The sequence below is a fragment of the Notamacropus eugenii genome, chromosome 4, assembly GCF_028372415.1.
Source record: "Notamacropus eugenii isolate mMacEug1 chromosome 4, mMacEug1.pri_v2, whole genome shotgun sequence".
In the NCBI taxonomy this organism is placed as follows: domain Eukaryota; kingdom Metazoa; phylum Chordata; class Mammalia; order Diprotodontia; family Macropodidae; genus Notamacropus; species Notamacropus eugenii.
Genome location: NC_092875.1, coordinates 50616992 through 50639889, shown reverse-complemented (window position 1 = coordinate 50639889; position 22898 = coordinate 50616992). Strand labels below are relative to the sequence as shown.

Genomic DNA, 22898 nt, shown 5'->3' with positions numbered 1-22898 from the left:
TGTGGTAATGGTTTATTTGATGATATCCATGATGCAAACAGGCTCACCTGCACTACTGTTGGGTTGTCCCCAGAACCAATTAGATAGCGTGGATTATTCCAGATAAGTTCTGAAAACATAGCTTCATCTCCCTTCTCCACAGCTTTTCGGAGTCTGGCAGTCAGATCTCGTGTACGAGGACTTTTAAAACTGTTTGCTCGCTCTTTGTTAACTGATTCTGACTCAGGTGAGCATGAGCCATCTGTCATCAAAAGGCAAAATTCAGAGTGTTCCAAAAGGTTCTCTTAAGTTTAATTTTCAATTTGGGGAGGAAATTCCATCATAAATATTGACAACTAACCACTGTTTCCTCTCTGTGTGCAAGCTGGCCATGACATAAAATGTTTCCATATACACTTGGTCTGTCTCATGGTAGAAGCCACCCTTCAGACCAGTCCTCTCAGCCCCTGCTGCCCACTCCACAATGGGCCCCGCTCATGGCAGCAGATGACATGTAGATAAAGGGATGGGGGCCACTTCTCCAATAGGGTCATACAACAAGTCTGGAGGAGTAGAAGAATGGAAATGGTTCTCCTTTTATGATCAGGGCAATCAGATTACTGGGGAATGGGTGGCTCCAGCTAGGACTACAGAACCTCAATGACCTTCCCACTACAGCCCTTAGGATTAGAAACTACCTGGCTTAGCCCCAAGGAATATGGCTGTTGATCAGGACACCTACTTACTGAGATATGGAAAATCATTTCAATATTCCAAGAAAGAGGATCCCAAATATTTCTGAGTTAAAGCCAGGATTTTAAAAAGACAAAGAGCACAGGTTTTACTCACCTTGATTTAAAAATGGTCCTGTTTTCACTGGAGAGAGAGGAAAGCAAGTTTTGCTTGGCGATGGAAAATAATCACAGATTCCTTTAGCAAACTTCTCAGCATCTTCTCTGTTTGAGAAAGCTTTAAATCGAGCCCCTTTGATCATTTTGACAGCTTGCAAAGCTTCCTTCTTGTCCTCATAAACATGAATGCTTTCTAGATAAGAAAGCATCAACTTTAATAGGAAACACCACAATCCAGCAACTTAATTCACTCTTAGCGCTCTTAGTTTTAAACAAAATTTATCTTAAAATTAGCCTCTTGGTTTTCCTCTAAAATTTCATGTTTTCCTAGGCAAGAAAAAAGGCCCTAGATAAAACAAAATACCAACCACAAAAAGAAACCTTAGCTACTTGCTACTTCTGAGATCTTGGGCAAGAAACTGAACGTCTCTAGGTCTCAGTTCCTTCTCTGCAAAATGAAAAAAACCAGACAAGATAATGACTGAGATCCCCATTAACTCTCAGGTAACGATCCCATGTAATTCAAGACCTGTGACTCTTCAATCCTACTTATGGTCCCACTGCCTTGATTCTTAGAAGATCCACAGTGGCATTAGGTCACATATTTTACTTCATCACAGACCTAGAAAAAGGCCCTGCTATTTGTTTTGGTTTCATAGGTACAGAATATACCTATACCTACTCTACCTACACAGAATGGTTTCGCTTTCAGGAGAAGGTGTTAATGAGAAGGACTTGGTCCAAGTTGGATTCACCCCTTCTTTTCATCCACATACTGCCAACTTGGATGAAAAGAAGGGGTGAATTCAAAGGTATTTTAGAGAAGAGATTTATAATGAATACCATTACTATTTATCAATATTATAAATATATCTTAGTATTTAGTCCTAAAATGAAATGTATGATGGTTAAGACTGTAAAATCTAGCCATCTGATCCCATCTCTGGTAAAACTAAGGCCTTTTATCCTACTGCCTTAGTTCTCAGAATATATATGATTACATGGATGATAGTAAGCACTACAGAGCTATTCTTTGAAAAGGTGGGGAGAGTGAAGGAAGACATCAGGGTAGTTGAAAGAAATGAGATGAAGTAGGGTAGCAGAAATAGATGGAGTAGAGGCAGTAGAACCTGGGCTGGAGGGGCTTGAAAAATGGGGTTGGGGAACAAGCTCCAAACAGTAGGAACAATATTAATGAAAATTTAAAAAGTGGATTCTTTATCTTTTTCCCCACTTTTTTGGGCCTGTGTTTTCTTTTACAACATGACTAATATGGAAATGTTTTGCGTGACTGCACATGTATAACCCATATAGAATTGCTTATCATCTCAGGGAGGGGGGAGAGGATGAGAGGAAGAGAATTTGGAACTCTAAATTTTAAAAAAATGAATGGTAAAAATTGTTTTTACAAGTATTTAGGGAAAAATTAAATATTATTAAAAAAAAAACCTGAAGTGGAAATAAATAGTGTATTTGGAGCTGAACTTGATGGGAACAAAGGACATATACTGGGGAAAGTAGGAAATAAACATGGGCACACATAAGACAGAAATCTGGTTACAGAGGGCCTTAGAAGCTAGACAAAGAAGTCTGAAGTTGAGGAAAACAATTGCAGATTTGTGAGCAGGGGAATATGATGACAGTTTATTAGAAAGATTAGGCCTAAGGTGGTGGCAATGAGTATGGAAAGAAGAGGTGAATCCAAACGTTGGAGAGAAAGACCTCATAGTGAATACCATTACAAAGTTGTCTATAATAAAATGTGGTACATAATCCAATAGCTGGTGCATTATATAACAGTGTTAATTTGGCTACATGTCAATTTTTCTAAGAAGATATAGTACAAACTAATGTTTCCTCCAGGCTCTTCCAAAAAAGTCATCTTTAATTATTTTTAGAAATATCCCTTGTTTGCTGGTGTTAACAATCAATAGGCAAGTAAGTACTTTCTATATGACAGGCATTGTACTATTTTTTACAGTAAAAATGTGTTGTGTCATTGGGGCGGAGTGAGAAATAGTCCCTTTCTTTTCCTCTTAATCAGTCATGCCTTCCCATTTTGAACATTCCCAGAAAAATCACCTAGCCCACCTGGCAAAACATGATCCAAAAAAGACCTCGGAGCTTAATGGAGGAAAGGAGCAGGGATAAAGGTGTTCTTATACCTCTCTTCCTTCTCATAATCTGTTAAGTGTTTTGAACATGGGAGTAAGAGAACTTGTAGGCCCACAGACTTGGGACTGGCAAGGTCCTTCAAGGCCATCTGATCTAACCAGATGAAGCAATGAGGACCTGCCCAAGAGGTGCAACAGGGAAGAGGCAGCAGAGCCAGGTCTAAGCTTTCAGCCTTCTTTCCACTGGTCCATGCTGCCCTCAGAGGCCAGTCATCAGCTGCATCATCTGTACGGTGAACCCATGGCAAAACTTCTCAACAAAATAACTATGATTTCTCAAAGAGTTGATTACAAAGAGATTTTCCTGTATTCTTTCTTGGGTGGTCTTTCAAGTAACCCAATTTTAAGGTCAAAGTTTATTGGAGAAAGAACCACATGGGGTTTCAAAGTATTTCCTAATGCAATCAAGTTATTTATCTTGTCATAAATGATTAGTTTAATTCTGTACCAAATTTTACTCCCATCAACTAATATTCAATTGTGATAGAAAACAGTTATCATTGTAAAATGCTGAAATAACAGATACATTATACATTGATTTATCTTAAAACAAAATCTAGATTTCCTATTTTATCTTTTCAATAATCTTTTACTAATCATTTATCCACTCTATAGCACTGTACTTCTAGGAAAATAAAAGTAACTCAAGAGGAAACCACACATCAAAAAATCCTATAAAAGGAAAAGGTTATTTTGGTTAATGAAACAGAAATACTTTAAAATTACCATTTCTTGCTAGAACGTCATCATAAACTGGACATACTCCATAGTACAGAGGAGGATCTTTGGGTGGTAATGAGATATCTTTCTGTGAATCAGTGTCAGCCATTCCACCGAGCGGCACACAACAGGTCTTATGAATTAAAGCATCCTCTTCTGGAGGATTCAAACCCATATTATAACCAAAATCTCTCTCTTCAGATAAACTGGTATACTTTGCCGGGTTGAGCACAGAAGATTTCAAAGTCTGTTTTATTGTTTGATTAATAGCAACATTTTCTGAAGCTTGATCTGGAGGGGATAAAACAACTTCTTCAGCTCCTCCTTGCTGTTCCAGCAAAGCCTGAGCCAGTTTTTTTTCAAAAATGAATCTTGTTGTTGATGTAATAGGCCCACATTTGAGTCCTGCTTTGACAATTTCTTTTCTAAGATCATCTGGATTCAGATCTTTCAATCTGGCCAAAATAATATCCATTGATAGTTTACCTAAGGATAAAATTACAAAAATTACACAAGTTAAAAATGTGCCCTTTTTGTTTGCCGATTGTCATGTTTTATTATTTTGAAATGCTACTGACATATTTGCTACCATCAGGTATTGCTACATGAAGTAGTAATCAGTAAATTGATTATGATTCCTTTTATCTATTATCAAGACAAGTTATAACTTTAAGATATTTTCTTTCTAACCTGGAAAGACTTACTTGAACTGATGCTGAGTGAAGTGAGCAGAACCAGGAGAACATTGTACACAGTAACAGCAACATAGCGCAATGACCAACTATGACAGACTTACCTTTTCTTTGCGATACAAGGATCTAAGACAATTCCAAAAGATTTGTGATAGAAAATGCTATTCACATCCAGAAAAAGAACTATGGAATCTGAATGCAGAGCGAAGCACACTATTTTCTCTCTTTTTTTTTCCTTTTTCATGGTTTTCTTCCTCTTTTGTTCTGATTCTTCTTTCACAACATGACTAATGTGGAAATATGTTTAATATGATTATACTTGTATAACCTATATCAGATTGCAAGCCATCTTGGGGAGGGAAGAAGGGAAGGGAGAGAAAAAAATCTGGAACTCAAAATCTTCTAAAAGTGAAGGTTGAAAACTATTTTTACATGTAATTGGAAAAAAATTAAATATTGTGTGCGTGCGTATAATATGTATGTATATATCCTTTCTTAAAATATGTCCATATATGAAAGTGTTGGTTCAAATATTAGGCATATAAAATTTAAGCTATGTTCAGTTTCATTCACTTCTTCAATGATCACTGAGTGTCTGCTATATGGCACAGATTTACAGACTTGAAAGTTGGAAAGGACACAAAGATTATTGAGTCTTGCTCCATCATTTTATAGATTAGAAAACACACTCATAGAAGTTGTCACTGGCCAAATCCGAGATTAAAAACCAGATAACTTTACTCTCAGTTGTGTAAAGACCATTGAAACTCTTTATCACAAAATAAAACTACACAAAGCCACCATAGTTGCTTAATACAACAAAGGTTTTCCCAAGTTTCCTGAAGAGTGACCTTCAATACAGTATTTTTATTTTAAGATGAAAGGCAACAATGGAAAGGATAGCTTTAAGAGTCAGGAGGACCTGGAACTAAAGTTCTCTCTCTGATAACTACCAGCAGTGTGACCATGGATGAGTCACTTAACTTCTCAATATTCTCAGGCAAGCCTTTAAGACTATAAGTTACTTATCAATCAACCAATCAATAAACATTTATTAGACACCTACTATGTTCTTAGTGCTGCGCTGAGATCCAGAAACACAAAAAGAGGCAAATGATGGTCTCTGCCCTCAAAGAGCTTCCAAAGTATAAAATAAGCTATACAGAGGATAAATAAGAAATAACAAACAGAAAAAGATGCTAGAATTAAGAGAGGTTGAAGAAGGCTTCTAGTAAAAAATGGGATTTCTAAAAGAAGCAGAAGTGGTCCACAGTTGGAACAGAGGAGGGAGAGATTTCCGGGCAAGGGGGATAAGCAGAGATTGCTTGTAGCCAACAAGAGATGAACGTGGACCAGCTATGAAGCAGTGTCACTGGATTAAGAGTAGAGTTCTGGAGTGTCAGGTGTAAGAAGCCTAGAAAAGGCAAGGGCTAGCTTATAAAGGGTCAAACAGAACATTTGTAGGGGCTCCTGGAGGCCATAGGGAGTCAGTGGAGTTTTAAGTAAAGGAGTGACATGACTGGACCTTGGTTTTAGAAAAACCATTTTCTTGCCTGAATGGAAGACGGACTGGAATGGTAAGGGACTTGAGGCAGTTGGACTATCAGGAAGGCTATATCAATAGTCCAAGTATAAAGTGATCAAGGCCTGCACCAGGGTGGTGGTTTCATCAGAAGAGAGAAGGCCATATTTGAGAGACATTGAAAAGATGAAATTAAGAGGCACTGGCAATAGATTGGATATGGGGGGAGGGTAGAGGAAATGAGAAAGAATGAGGAGTCAAGGATGACTACTAGGTTGCAAACCTAATGGACTGAAAGGATGATGGCATTGCCCTCTATAGAAATAAAGAAAGGGGGAAGGCTTTGGGGGGTAAAGATAATGAATTCCACATATAAATAGAAGTAGATATATGAATTACCAATGACATTGCTAAAGCATTCTCCACATTAGGAGTTCCTTACACTGATAAAATCATAAGTCTGAATTGTATATCCATCCCCCAAAATTCTCTAAATATTGCTTTTTGAATGTAAAATTCTAAACAGGTGGTCAGGAATGACTGCCAACATTCCAGATTTTCAACTGAATGCTTATACTAAATTATTTAATATATCATCTAAAAAGATTTGTCTAGAAATTAGTAACTTTGGATGAAAAACATACTCTAAGTCTAAAGTCCTGGGAGGATGATTTGTATTTGGTTAATTCAATCTAAATAAATGCTGCTGAACAGAACTGAACTTGTTCTGTATTTAGGTCTCCACTTATGTCCTCCCTTTACTTTACTGCTACTTAAATAATTCCCAGGCTATTAATGATGAAGAAAATGTAAAAAGAAATTGAAGGAATAAGCGCAGGTAACGAGGAAACAAAACTATCACTTTTTGCAGATGATATATAATGGTATACTTAGAGAATCCTAGAGAGTCAACTAAAAACCAAATGAAAAAATTAACAGGTTCTGCAAAGTTGCATGATATTAGATAAACTCACCTAAATCATCATTGAAATTTTTATATAGTACCAACACAACCCATCCAGAAAAGATAGCAGGAGAAATTACATTCAAAATATGGACAGAATAAAATATTTGGGAGTCTACCTGCCAAGACAAACACAGGCACTACATGAACACAATGAAAAAACACTCTTCATAACACAAATAAGAGATTTAAAATAAGTAGTGAAATATTAATTGCTCATGGGTAGGTCAAACTAATATATATGACAATATTGCCTATTTTTATTTGCTTTTTCAGTGGCATATCAAACTATCAAAAATTATGAGCCAAAAAAAAATAACCACAAAATTCATTTGGAGGAACAAAATGTCAAGAGTATCAAGGGAGTGGGCAGCTGGGTGACACAGTGGATAGAGTTGCAGCCCTGCCAGGAGATGGACATTCAATGAAATAACGCATTTCCAGACCTTCCTGATGAAAAGGTCAGAGCTCAATAGAAAATTTGATCTCCAAATATAAGACTCAAGAGTCATAAAAATAAATGATGAACAAGAGGACTTCAGAAAAGCCTGGAAAGACTTATATGAACTGATGCTGAGTGAAATGAGCAGAACTAGAACATTATACACAGTTAACAGCCCCAGTGTGTGAGGAATGTTTCTGAGAGACTTAGCCCTTCAGAGCAAAGCAGGGACCTAAAACATTCCCAAAGGACTCTTGACGCAAAATACCATCCACATCCAGAGAAAGAACTACGGAATTGGAACGCAGAATGAAGCAGACTATTTTCTCTTGTGTTATGTTTTGTTTTTTCTCATGGTTTCTCCCATTTGTTTTAATTCATCTATGCAACATGACTAATGTGACAATGTGTTTAATAAGAATATATGTGTAGAACCCATATAAGACTGCAAGCCGTCTCAGGGAGAGAAGGGGAGAAAATTTAAGACTTAGGGAAGTGACTGTTGAAAACTGAAAGCAAATAAATTAATTAAAAAAAAGAAAAAGTGTTTAAATAGTTTTTACATGTAATTCAGAAAAAATAAAAATATTCTTTATTTTTTAAAAAAAGAGATGTCAATCAAAACAACTCTGAGGTTTCACTTAAACCAGCAAGCTGGCAAAAATACAAAAAGACGGGAATAGACAATTTTAGAGCAGTTGCAAAAAGATGAGGTGATTAATAACATTATTAATACAATTAATACATTATTGTGAATTAATCCAACCATACTGGAAAGGAATTTGGAATTATGCTTTAAAAAAGTAACTAGCATGTCTGTACCTTTTGACCCAGAGACCTCACTGCTAGGTATATATCTCAAGTTCAGAGAAAGAAAGGCCCAATGACAAAATATTTACAGCACCACTTTTTATAAAGAACTGGAAACAAAAGTACACACTCACTGATTGGGAAATAGCTAAATAAACTGGTATTTGAACATAACATCAGTACCCTCTGAAAAATTAAAGGGGCAGCTAGGTGCCATAATCGATAACAGTGCTGGGCCTGGAATCAGGAAGACTCATCCTGCTCCCTGAGAACAGGGACCAATTATGCTTTAGTATTTGTATCCTGAGCAATGCACTTAGCCCAGTGCTCAACATATAGTAAGTCTTAATAAAAACTTTCTTCATTCATTCAGAAATGCCCTGAAGGGGTCAAGAGATGGGATCATGAGAATTAATCTTAACGAGGAAGAGAAAAATCTCTCCCTTTGAAACTGAAAAGTATGGAGGAGACTGCCTCAGTTATCTTTATGGAGGAAGAGACCAGGATGTCTGCTAGAATAGATGCCATCAGTTAAGAAATGGCTGAACAAGTATGTATGCTATATGAAAGAGAGTACTAGTGAGGTGCAAGAAATGATGAAGAGACTGACAGACTTAAATCTCAGCAGTACAACGAACCCAGACATTTCCAAAAGACTCACGATGGAAAATGCTATCCACATCCAGAGAAAGAACTATGGGGTCTGAAGGCTGATCAAAGCAAACTATTTTCAATTTTTTGGTTTTTTTCTCCTTTTGTTCTGATTCTTCTTTCACAACGTGACTAATGTGGAAATATATACATGTATAACCTCTATCAGATTGCATGTTGTCTTGTGGAGAGAGGAGGGATAAAAATTTGGAACTCAAAATCTTTCAAAAATGAATGTTGAAAACTATCTTTACATATAATGAAACAAAATACTATTAAGTAAAAAAAGAAAGAGAAAAAGAAACAAATAAAGGAAGAAAAGGTTTTAAAGAAACTTGGGAAGATTTGCTTAGATTGATGCTGAAAGAAGTGAACAGAATCCAAACAATTTATATAACACCAACATTGTAAAGGCAAACAACCCTGAAAATCATTTGACCAACCCACAACTGCAGAGGAATCATGAAATAAAAAGACTAGCTCAGAGTACAGACTGACATACACACACACACTTATTTTAACATGGTCAATGAGAGAATTTATTTTGAATAGCTATACATTGTTTTACAAGAGTTTACTTTATTTCCATTTTTCAATGGGGGGGAGAGAAGGAGTGAGAAGGAGAGAAGCCATATTTTTATTACCTGAAAAAATTTTAATTTTAAAAAATACTAAGAAAGGTGACGAGATAACAGAGTATGGAGTTTTTTTAGATGAGGTCAAGTCTTTAGGTGAATTAATATACAGATAAAACTTAGAAATGTGATTTTAGAATCAATGTTCAGTCTTTGAAAAATTACATAAGAAAAGGAAAATTTCAGAAAACTAAAATTTCCAGAAAATAACAAATAAACAAAGGAGGCTGATGTTCAACCCAGCAAAATTCTAGAATTATTGCACAGCTAATTTATGGCCACTTAGATAAGGATGACCTAGGGCTATCTAGGAGGGGTTTACTAAGTAATAGTTATAGCATAATAAACATTTCCATTTTACAAGATATTTTCATTGATATTTTTGTTCTGAGTTACTTAGGTCTCTCTATCTCCTTCCCTGAAAGTCATCTCTTATCACAAAGAATTTCTTTAAAAAAATAACAAAGTCAACAGTATTGGTCAACACATTACAAAAAAAGGCATTATGTACAACATTTGGATAAGATCTTGACTAGCCTTTTCCCCAGCTGTCTGGAAAATGCCACTGGACGGATGAGGAAACCAAAGAGGTTAAGTGTTTGGTATACAATGGCAACACTCTTCTATGTCTAGGGCAGTCAAACCAGACCGACTCCAAAATCCCTTTTTAGCACGAATATCAAAATACTATAGAAGAATAGGCCACATTGAAGAAGAGAAAATTTAAAAGGTCTTCACTTGGACTCAAAATATCAGAATCTCAAGGACAAGATGAGAGAAGCATGAAAGACATGGGAAAAGAACCAAAAGGTATTAGAGGATTACAAGTTTCATATGAGACAATAGCATACAACATGACAACAAAAAATATGACAACCAAAAAAACCCTCCTGGGATGTTTGGGCTGCTAGCTGGTGTAGGGAGTTCATATCTGGCCTAGGTACTCACTAGCTATGTGGCCCTGGGCAAGGTACCTTGCCTCATTTTCCTTGTCTGTAAAATGAGCTGGAGAAGGAAACGGCAAACTAATCCTTACCAAGAAAATTCCAAATAGGGTCACAAAAGAGTTGCATACGACTGAAAAAAACAACTGAACAACAAAAGATGTTTGGAGGCATTAAGAAAAACATGAAGGGACAGTCCCATAACGCTTTACTCAGTTGGACCACGATGACCATCTCAACAACAATAGTTGAGATCCAGAGTTGAGTGATCAGGAGAAGGCTGACAGGCTCAAGACCATGACACAGGAAGCTCAGCGGAAGGACAGGAGCACTGTGAGGACTAAGAAAGAAAAGGATAGTAGTTTTCAAGCATTTAAGGGGCTGTCATGTGGAAGACAGAATCAAACCTGTGGTGCTTCGCCCTACGGGGCAGAATTTGGAGTGTAGGTGGCAGGTGCAGAGATACAAATTTCACATTAAGAAGAGAAAAAAACTTCCTTATGTGAGAAGCACAGTTATGGGGATCACAGGCCTTCCCAGAGAGGGTCAGGGAGTTAACCTGGACTAGCTACCGCTATCCACTCCTTCCCTGTTAGCATGCCCTTAGGAAGATCCACATGATATGCCCTTTAACACAGGTGTGGCGATCATAGGGCTTACCAGGCAAGGTCAGTAAGTTAGCTCAGGATGAGCTGCCGCTGCCCACTGCGTCCCTTCCCGGAGTGCCCTCTGCAAGACCCATGTGATAAACCCATTCTCACTGAAAGAATTCAGAGACAGTGGGCAGAGGAAGACATTTATTTTTACACTTCTCCAGAGGAAGTGGGTGTGGTGCTCACTAGGAATACCCACACTGACACAGAAGCAGGGATGTGGTTACACAGTTCAGTCCCTCTTGGTAGAGCTAGGGTTAGTCAAATTCCTCACACTTATTTCCCTACACTCCCCCCTAATGCAGATTATGTAGGTATGTGAGTCAGGATACTAGTGACTTGGGTATGACCCCTCAGGCTTGAACCAGTTTTTCTAGTTTAACTTTTCTAGTCTCCCTGACCCAGGATGGCCATTGTCTTAGCAAAATAAAATAAGTGAGCTTCCCCACAGCTCTTGTCTCCCAACAACTTCTGTGAGAGCAAAACAAGATACTATGCACTAACAATTAAAATTCTGGAAAGAGGAAAGAATGGACTGTCTGATAGTACTGGATTTCCCCTCACTAGTGTGGGAAATAATTGTCTTACCAAGAATTCCACGTGGCCGTGAGTGAATTTAGAAAAAAAAAGATTTTAATTTCACATCATTTCTGCAGGTGATCTGGTAGGCCCAAGCACACATTAAGACAAGTACAAAAGCCCTTTTATAATCTATCCAGATTCGAATTTCCTTCCTGAATCCCATTGGTCAGGTCAGTGTTCACAAAAAACCCTTAAGCCACACTCCCCCCCCCCCGGGGGGGGGGTCCTACACCCTGACCTCATCTTCTCATTTCCATATTTCATTCCCCCTCCCTTTTCATCTTCATTTTTGTTTATATTTAAATAAAGAAAAGGACAATTCATAAAGTGCTTTGAGTTTCCTCCCAGGTTGTTTACATCATCCATAGCTTGAGAAAGGAATTTTCTCAACTGCGAAGAGACTTGACAAAAGCTGTGAGATGAAGATATCCCAGAATATCCATGAGAAAAAGACCCATTATCTAAGACAGCATCTGGGTCAATGGACTTCATTCCTTGTGAACCATACCTGGTTCTACAGTTTCTGACACACTGGAAAAAGGCCTTCTCAGAACAAACAAAAGGAGTCTGCTTTTTTTTAGATATGCTGATTGTCAGGTGGCCAACATCCCACAGGCTGTTTTGTCTCTGACATGAGCCACCAGTATGACTTCAAATCATGTTCATATAATTTCTGTGGAAACAAAATTCAATCATCTCTTATACTAGGTCTCTAAGACCACTTGATGAAGCAGCAGAGAGAGGACTTGGTCAGATACATAAGAGAGTTTAGATCATGGATGAGGAACCTACCGCTCTGAGGCCACATGTGACCCTCTAGATCCTCAAGTGTGGTCCTCTGACTGAACCCAAACTTCACAGAATAAATTTCCTTAATAAAAGGTTTGCTCTATAAAACTTGGGATTCAGTCAAAAGGTCACCCCAAAGGACCTAGAAGTCCTAGAAATGGCATTGAGGCAGCAGGTTCCCCACCCCAGGTTTAGATAGTCCCTGAGGGGATGCAAATGAGGGTAAAATTAAAATTGTAAAAGTAACAAGGCAGAAAATCCCAGCAGTGGGATGATGTTAGTAGTAATTTCTAAGTCGGGGCAGTTCTAAGTCTTTCTCTGTAGCTACCCTGACCACCTCCAGGGGAAGGATACTGACAGCAATCAGTAAAATGGAAGCTCTAATAATTCACCTTTCTGAATGGCAAAACTATGCTACATCAGTGATTTAATTTCATATTCAACACCTGTTGACTCCACCTTCCAATATGTTAAAAACACATGCCTTCATTGACACAGTTAGACTGTTACCAATTCCATGCAGATAATTCTCAGATCTACTTATCCAGCCCTGACTTCTAGGTCCTTGGGGGTGGCCTTTTGACAGTCCCAAGTTTTACTGAACAAAGCAGAAGTCCATCAGGTATCTCAAAAAAGATATCTCACAGACATCTTAAAATCAATATGTCAAAGACTGAATTCATTATCTTCACCCCCTCACCCATTTTTCCCTTTTTCTAATTCACCATCTTCCCAGTTACCCAAACTTGTAATCTAGATGTCCTTCTAAATTCCTCTACTTCTCTGACACCTGCATATCCAATCTGTTACCAAAGCCTATTGATTTTAACTTCAAGACAAGTCTCAAACACATCCCCTTCTTTCCTTTGACAGTGCCACCCATCCTGATGTCTGGACAACTTCAATGGCCAGTCCATCATACACTCAGCTATCAAAATAACCTTTCTAAAAGCACAGGGCTGACCAGGTCATTCTACACCCAACTCAATAAACTCCAGTGGTTTTCTATTATCTCCAGGACCAAATATAAAATCCTGTTTGGATTTGAAAGGACTTCATAAACTGACCCCCTCCTATCTTTCTAGTTTTCTCATACCTTACTCCCTAGAAATACTCTGTAGCCAGGTGACTGGTAACACACTCATTTACAGACACTCCCTCTACCAACTCAGTATTTTCACTGAGTCCCCTTGCCTAGAATTCCCTTCCTCCTCCCATCTCTGGCTTCGTTCAAGTCTCAGGTAAAATCCCACCTTTTGGGAGAAGCCTTTCCCAATGCACCTTAATGTCAGTGCCTTCCCTCGGAGTTGATCTCCAATTTGTCCTTTGTACATAGTTGTTCGCATGCTGTCTCTTCCAGTAGATAGATTTTGAGCTCCCAGGGCAGAGACAGTTTTTGTCTTCCTTTGCAAACCCAGTGCTTGACACAGTGCCTGACACCAGCGCATATTTAGTAAATGTTTGTTGACTTGGCTTATAATAGTCTCCTAATAGCTTATCCTGCCTCCAGCCCATCCTTCATCTTGCTTCCATACTAACATTCTAGCTTTACCTCATATTATTCTCTGCTCTCACCAAAAAAAGAAAAATGCTGCCATAAAACTGTGGGTTTATTTAGGGACTTTCTTCTTATCAAAGGCTTCCTTAGGGAGATTTAAAAAAGGAGTCTCTGGGTCAAAGGATAAAGACATTTTGTTACTATTCACATAATTCCAAATAGCTTTAGCTCCATCAAAAACGCATTAATGTGCCATCTGCCCACAACTCTCCTAATATGGACTATTCTCAACTTCTGTCATCTCTGCCAATTGGCACAGAGTGAGGTAAAAACCTTGAGGGTTGTTCTGATTTATATTTATTATTAATGAGAATGCTTTCATGTGGTTAGTAGTTTGCAATTCTTCTTCTGAAAACTGTTCCAAGGAAAAAAAATTGACAAAGAAATTGAGGACTTTCAATTTCAAGCATTCCTGATAAAAAGACCAGAGATGAACAGAATCTGACTTTCAAATACAAGATTCAAGAAAAGTATATAAAGGTAAACAGAAAAGGGAAATCAGAAAGAACTTAAGATTAAGTGAAGTTATTTACATTCCTACACCGGAAGATAATATTTGTAACTCATAAGAACTTTCTCATTATGAAGTCAGAAGGAGTATAGATAGAATACACAAGTGGGTGCTGACTATGAAGGGATGATTTCTAAAAAAAAATAAAATTAAGGGGTAAGAGAAAGGAATGTACTGGGAGAAAGAGAAGGGGAGAGGTACAATGGGGCAAATTATCTCACATAAAAGAGGCAAGAAAGAGTTTGTACAGTCAAGGGGAAGATGGGAGGGAACACTTGAACCTTATTCTCCTCTGAACTGGCTCAAAGAGGGAATAACATATATACTCAGGTATAGAAATCCATCTTAACCTACAGGAAAATAGGAGGGGAAAGGGATAAGTGAATAGGGTGGTACTGATAGAAGGGAGAGTGGAGGAGGCAGAAATCAGAAGCAAAAACATTTTAAGGACAGATGAAAGGCAAGAGAATAAAATAAACAGGAGAAATAGTATGGAGGGAAATACAGTTAGCAATCATAATTGTGAAAAAAACTTTGAAGCAAGTTTCTCCGATAAAAGCCTCACCTCTCAAATATATAGAGAAATGAGTAAAATTTATGGGAATAAGAGCCATTCCCCAATTGATAAATGATCACAAAATATGAAGTCAATTTTCAGATGAAGTAATCAAAGCTGCCTTTTGAGAAAATTCTCTAAATCACTACTGATTATAGGAAGATAAATTAAAACAATCTGAGGTACTACCTCACACCTTTTAGACTGAATAATATGATCGAAATGAAAATGACAAATGTTGGAGGGGATATGGGAAAACTGAGACACTAATGCATAGCTGGTGGAGTAGTGAACTGACTCAATCATTATGTAGAGTAACTGAGAACTACCCCCAAAGGCCTATAAAACCATGTATGCCCTTTGACCTAGCAATACTACTACTAGGTTTATATCGTCCCAAAAGAGATGAAAAAAACAAAAACAAAAAGGAAAAGGGCCTACACAAAAATACAGCAATTCTTTACTAGTGGCAAAGAACTGAAAATTGAGGGGATGCTCATCATTTGAGGAATGGCTGAATAAGTTGTAGTAGATTACTGTGATGGAATAGCACTATTATACTACAAGAAACGATGAGACAGATGTTCTCAGAAAAACCTGGACTTATATGAGTTGATGCAAAGTGAAATGAGAAGCAGGAGACTTGAACACAGTAACAGCAATATTGTATGATGATGAACTGTGAGTGACTTAACCATTCTCAGCAATATAATGATCCAAGACAACTCTGAAGACTTATGATGAAAAAATCTATCCATCACAAAAAAGAACTGATGGAAGCAAACTTTTTTACCTTTCTTTTTCTGTTTTTTTGAAATTTTTGGCCTATTTTCTTTTACAACATGACTAAAACGGAAATATGGTTTGTATGACTACAAATGTATAACCTATATCGAATCACTTGTCTTCTCAATGAGAGGGGTAGGAAAGGAGCGAATTTAGAACTCAATTTTTAAAATGAACATTGAAAACTCTTTTTAGACGTACTTGGGTTAATTGTTAATATAGCCTGGATACGAAGCCATTAACAGAGAAATCTGATACAAAGACTTTTTCCCCTTTCAATGACTTCCCTTTTTATATAGGTATATTATTTTTGTTTGTGAAAATTGGTTATTTTCAAGACAAAATGTAATCAAAGCAAAGTAGACCACTCTAAGGTGACATAGTTGAACAGATAAACATGTTCCCACCCACCTGGCACAAGGCATTGCACATAATAGACCCTTGATAAATGTTCTGCCAAAGGACAAATGCACGTGAGTAAGGGAAGGCATCAATCAAGACCTACTTAGGATGAGATCCAGAAATCCATACCAGGTACACCTGCTGTGGTCAAAAATATAGTGGATCTTGACTGATTGTTCTTTCCCGTTTCTTATTTTTAAAAATGTTATTTGTTACTAGGGAAGAAGAGTGAGGGATACTAGGAGAAATTTTGATGATTTTAAAGAAAAGATTTTTTTAAAAAAAGACATCAATTTCTTTTAAGAGTATACCAAATCTGGAGTCAAAAGTAGAGAGTTCAAGCTTAGCTGTGGCACTTATTGGCTGCATGATTTTGAGCACATACCTTCCCTCTCAGGGCCTCAACATGACCAAACAACCTCAAACAAGGTTACTTCCAGGTCTAGACATTACAAACCAACATCCATCCAATTACCATAGTAGCAAAAGTGCTAAATTTGGAGTCCAGAGATAGTTAAGTTGAATCCTAACTATTTAACTAGCTGTATGGCCACGAAAAAATCACTTATTTCCTGTCTTTGAGCCTGTTTCCTCATCTATAAAAGGGGTTAAAGCATGCAGTATCTAGTTCACAGGATTGCTGGGAAGGTATGTAAACCATAACAAAGTTGGTCACCATCTTCATTTGACATCAATGCTCCTCCCCCCAGATCCAAACCAAGAGTCACATCCCAGGCTCCGTCAGCTCCACTGAAACACCAAGGTGCAGGCTCTAATCAACTGGACTACTTTGCAATAACCTCCTCATTGGAGTCCTCCCTTCCAGGGTCTCATTTCTCCAACTCATTCTACAGGAAATGGCCAAATTGCCTTATCCCTCTCAACTGCCTCTAAGAGAAACTACAGTCTCTTCAGCTTGGCCTTTAAAAGTCCTTCCTAGCCCATTCCTGACAACTTCCATCTCCACATGTATTTCTTGTCACTCCCTTCACAGACTTTGTTTCTACTCAAAACTGGCCTGCTAGCTGTTCCCTAAACCTGGAACTCTATCCTCTCCCTCCCATTTCTGAACCTTCACTCATGCCTGGAAGGCCTGGTCTTGTCACTCCACCTTTAGAACTTGCAGCTTCCTGAATGGTTTAACTCAGGTGCCATCTCCTCCTGGAAGCTTACCCTGGTACCTAAAATTATTCTCTATTTACATGCTGTGTCCCCTAACAGACTGCAAAAGAAGGCAGCAAAGCTTGGTGGACAGAGCACTGGCTTTAGCAGCAGAGGACTAAAATGCTGGCTTCCCTTACTCTTATGGGACTTTGGGAGGCCTGTCTGGGCCTGTTTTCTCACCTGTAAAATGACAGTATTAGACTAAATGATCTCTAAAGTCCATTCCAGCTCTAAACCTATGACCTCACAATCGCTAACAGTTTTATTTTTGTCTCTGAATCCCTCAAACTTCTAATACAGTCTCTTTGCTCAATGAACGTTACGCATGTAATAAATGCTCATCTATTAACTGAACCAGGTGTTATACACATGTCAGCTATGATTCTGTCTAGACCACAAAGGGGTGTGTGTGTTTGTCCTTCCTTGCCGAAGAAGACCATGCCATCAGAGAAATAATGACATGACTTGCACTTGACTTTGTTTTGAGTGAAGGAGGGCTGTGCAGGTCACCAGCCTCACTTCTCCTCCAGAGCCATCTGAATGCAGTGACCACATATTCATCAGGATGACTGGAGATGACCCAGGATGAGGCAATTGGGGTTAAGTGAAAACTCAAAATACATGAACCTACGACTTTCAACCAAGTGAGGAATTCTCCCTATGGATGCTGATCAACTGTTGCGTCATTCATCTTACAGAGCTGCCTGAGATTAAGGAGAGGTTAGAAGACTTCCCTAGGGTCAAGAGAAAATACACTTAGCAAAGGACTGGAATCCTGTTATTCCTGGCTCAGAAGCAAGCTCTACCTGTATCATCATCTTCATCAGCTCTCCCCTTCACTCCTTATCCTGACCCCAGGCCCTGCTTCCACTTTTTCTGCTCCCCTTACCCCAGCACGCCAGTAATAGGCACAGTAACTTTTCCCTCAAATCTGTGACTTTATTAGTGGAAATAAATTCTTGGAGAGTCAACTCCCTCTCCCAGCGCAGAGGGGTCACTTTTGGGCAACTTAAAGACCACTTAAAGTTACCAGGATCAGTGAGAGGGTGCCTGACTTGCCCAAGGTCACAGATGGAGAAGAGGGGGGGGCAGGACTTGCTGCCTCTAACAGCATTCACATCCTGCTCGAAGGCTGACAAAGCGCTTTCTGGAGCTCATCTCCTCCGATCATCACCACATCCCTGGCATGCACACGTCAGGACTGTTTCGTACAAACGCTTTTTTCACTGACATGCGGCTGAGAAAGCTCAGGGGCCTCGGCCAGTCTGGAAGGGCCAGTGGGGCCCTCCCGCCTGGGTGGCAGCCTCGCTGCCTCAGCCCGGCCGCACAGAGCCAGGGGGGCCTGGGCTGACGCGGGGCTGCTCGGACCTCGAGGGCGTAGAACGTGGCCCCCCTGCAGTGAGGAGACCCCAAAGGAGGGAAGATCGTTGTGATGCGGGGTGCTGGGCCTCGGGCACGCCGCGAGAGAGGAGGCCGCTAGGCCAGGGGAGAGGGAGGGCAGGGCCCCAGGGCCTCCACAGTCTCACCTGAGCGGCGGCCGCTGAGAACCGGGGATGGAGGGCCGGGGGCCGGTTTGGGGGCTGAGTCGCCACCGAGGTCCGGTCTAGGGCTGGATTCGGAGCCGGGGTCCAAGCCCGAGTCACGGCCCGGGCAGAGGTTGCCGCGATCTCGGCTGACGCCTGGGCGGATCGCCCCCGGCCGCTGCTCCCAGAGGCGAACAAGACAGCGGACCAGAAGCACGACAGCCGACGCGCCCAGCAGCTCCCAGACCAGAGTCTGCCACTCTCCCAGGCCGTCTCCCCACCACATCGCCGCGCCGACCGCGGCCCCGCCCGCACCACGACGACGATAACGCCTCCCGCTCGGGCTCCGGCAGCCTCAGTAGCGCGGGGGTCCTGCCAGGGCCCTCAGGACGTCGGCTGCGCGCGCAGCCCTCCTGACCCGAGCGCTGCCTGACAGGAAGGAAGAAGGTGCAGGGGTCACCGGAGTACTCAAGGCGCCTTGAATCCGCCTCCTCGACAGATCGTGAAGACAGCAGGGGGCTCCCAGTGAACCAGGCACAAACAGGGATCGGGGAAGGTCGGAGGTACCCGAAGCCACAGGCGCAACTTGGGGCACCCGAATGTCAGTGCGCACGCGCGCTATAGCCACGCCCCCTCAGTCGTAGGGACGGGGCGAGACCGCTAACTGAGCTATCGCTCCTCCCCCTTAGATGGATTGGAGCCAGTTCTGCCCCGCCCAGTCCAATGGAGCCCGCCCCAGTGTCCCCATCAACCAACCCCAGGGGCCCCGCCCCACAGGAGCTTTCTCCTCCCCCTCCCCCCACCCCTCCTTGGGGATGTGGAGGTGGGGGGGCGGGGCCCACCTCCAGTGAGTCTGCGGCGCCATTCTCCAGGATCCTCTAAGACGGATCGGGTCCGGCCAGATTTGCCCACGTTTTAACGCTCCTAACGCGTGATGAACCCTGCGTACCCCACTCGTGTCCGCCCGCCTGACCCCCTCCCGGGAACGCAGGCAGGACTCTGCAGCAGCAGCAGCAGCCCCGTCATCAGGAACACCACGGTCACTGCGCGGAGGGGCTGCAGCTGTTCGGCAGAAGCTCCCCTTGGGAAACTGCAGCGCTGGGCTTGATGCGGTGCTGTTACTGATTAGGTGGTGTGAACTTGAGAGTGCGTCCCGTGGGTGCCCCTGCCACCCCGCCAGCGGGTGAACATTTACCGGCACACCCCGGATCCAGACCGGAAGAGTGAGGCTGGGTTCACCTCTGCTTTTATCGGAGTGGGGACGTTCCTATGAGAACCTCCCTCCACCTATGAAGATCAGCCACACCTCCGCCACTCGGGGACGGTTCCCGGGCCGGACCCGTCTTAACCGCCGTGCTTCCGCTCCTTTAATTATTTATTACTTAGCTGGCTTTGTTTATAGTTGTTACAGTGCAAGCTCCTTCAAAGGCAGGCATTGGTTTGTTTGGGTTTTTTTTTGCCTCTTTTTGTATTCCCAGTGTCTCCTATAGTGCCTGGTATCCAGTAGGTGCTTTATAAATGTTAATTGATTAAATTCAGGAATCCGTGAATCGTACAGTATCAGATTTGAAAGGCATCTCAGGTCGCAAGGGGTAGTTCTCCGGACCTGGAATGAAAGGGTCCTTAAAGATCCTCAGATCCAACTCCTCATTTTAGAGGAGAAAACGCAAGTCCACAGAGGCTGTGGCTTGAGGCAGTATGAATGGTAGAGCAGGGATTTGAACACAGGCGATAAGACTCAGAATCCAGAGCTCTGTTCACTGCCTGAAATAGAAAGAATGAGGTCTACGATCTATCTGACAAGTACGCATCTACTTTTAGAGGTGTGATTGAGTGTCAGATCACAAGCTACACTGTATCTCTCTCCAGGCAGAAAAACCTGAGTTCAGATCTTGTCTGGATTCTTTCCTACTGTATCACTCAGAGGAAGTCGATTAACATGTCTGAGCCTCCAAAATCTAGAAGATGGAGGTAATTAATAATATCTGTGTTAATAATAATGGTTCATAGATCTCTGAAGTTTAAATGAGCAACGGAGAACCTGTTAAAATGAGGACAATTAATAATGTCCATGTTAATGGTAATTAATACCTTATACATTTAGGAAGTTTAAGTGGGCTAATATATAGACAATGACTTTGTACATAATGTCCCATCCTAAAATAAATCAAAGCCATGAGTTGAAGAATGAAACATCTTCCACTGAGATCACAGGGTGTCAGGCCTAGAGGCCTAAGGGCTACCCGAGTCTTTCCTTACCTGTCGCAGGTCTTTGGCTGGCCAAACCGGATAAACGTATGAGAGAAGAGACTTTCCAGAGTTGAACAAGGGTTAGGCTTTATTCAGGGTCTTGGTTACATGTGCAGGGGGAATTCTTCCTTAGGAGAGAGGAATCCTCTTCCCAAGGAGGCAAAGATCTTACAGTAAGAGAATGGAAGTGGAAGTGGGAGTGGGAGAGGAGAGAGGGAAGAGGGGCCTTCTGTCCTTTAAGGGCCCCTCAGCGCTAAGAGCATCTTCAGGCTTTCCTGACCCTACTTAAGCTCTCCCCGCATAGTTTGCACCTGAATACGTGCCTGTTCTCAACCCTTAGACAACAATAGGTGTGCTCAAACCATGAATTAATCTCAAGGGCGGGGATGCTCTCCCCAGCAAGTTTCCCACTGGGAAGAGGCGGAAATGCATGAGATAGCCCGGGTCTCACACCTCAATTCCCAGCCATTCCCTGGGGGGCCTCATGAGAACTCTGAGGTTTAGAAGTCCTCACTTTTACCTGCCCGAAACTGTCCACATGGAACTGAGCTTACACCCCCAACAACAGGGCAGCAAATCTACCACCCTGGGGGATGTCCAATGGATTTCCCAACCAAAGAGACCCATGAAAAAGATTTTGTATGTAATTTTAAGAGGAGAGAGGGAGGAAGCAAGGGGAAGAGGTAACACAATGTAAAACAAGGCCTGGTCATCAGATCCCAGTCATCCTCAGCAAGCTAAGCAAGGAAAATCACTTCATTCTGGCTGTTTTGCCCTTTTCCATTCTTCTTCTACAGATCATTCTACAGATGAGGAAACTGAGGGAAACAAGTTTAAGTGACTTGCCCAGAGTCACACAGCTAGTAAGTGCCTAAGGCCAGATTTGAATTCAGGAAGATGAGTCTATCCATTGGGATACTTAGCTGCCTCTCCTGACACGTAGTAGGTCTTTAATAAAGAATAATGCTAAATAATTGAAATTATTGTTACTTAAGTATTCTGTATGGGAATATAGATCCAGGCCTGATTGAGTTAATTCTGGTTTTATTTGAAGTAGGACAATTATAACTTTATTTTACTATTTAGCATTAAGACAAAGTGTTGGGAAAATGTATAGATCAGGAAATTTGTCAGTGTGTTGTCTTAAGCCCATTTATCTCAGCTTACCAACTTTTTAGTTCTATTGAATATCTAATACAAATGTGATAATTTATTGTATTATAAATATTATTAGAAAAAGTGACCTTTGATACTCTTGAGTTATAAATTTAATTGTTCAAAGAGGTAAATATATTTTTTACATTGAAATTTATATAAAGCTCCAAAGGAAAACATATAGTTATGTAATATGGCAAACCAAAGTTAACCAGAAACACACACATACACACACACAAACACACACTGAATCTGAGTAATAGTACTTCACATATTTCACAAAAGCTAAAAGAATGAGTTCAACATTCTAAATAGATCAATTCAAAAAGTCTTGAGAAATATAGAAGATAGTAATAATGGTGTTCTGTGAAGATTGGTATAGCAAGGACCCCTTAAAAGGTTCTCATCTATGAAAAGCAAAATCCTAAGAAATTACCAACCTGGCTAGAAGTTTGAAGTAATTAGGTTTGAGAAATAGTGTTGAACTCTGGCAGCAGACTGATATACTTTGAGATCTCTTCAACATCTATGCTGTGGTTAAAGCACCGTAATTTAATTTTAGTTGAGAACTAGATAGAATGAAGA

The 22898-nt window shown here is 40.7% G+C and overlaps 1 protein-coding gene across 1 annotated transcript in view; it reads right to left on the bottom strand.

Annotated features, from left to right (window-relative positions):
• Positions 1-19194, bottom strand: part of ANKLE2 (ankyrin repeat and LEM domain containing 2) — a 42269-nt gene extending 23075 nt beyond the window's left edge. The window contains exons 1-4 of the mRNA XM_072600813.1: positions 18912-19194; positions 3731-4210; positions 829-1023; positions 48-241 (exon numbers count right to left, since the gene is read on the bottom strand). Of these exons, the coding sequence (XP_072456914.1) occupies positions 48-241; positions 829-1023; positions 3731-4210; positions 18912-19194 (1152 nt within the window). The remainder of the gene's footprint in view (positions 1-47; positions 242-828; positions 1024-3730; positions 4211-18911) is intronic.
• Positions 19195-22898: the final 3704 nt, after the last annotated feature.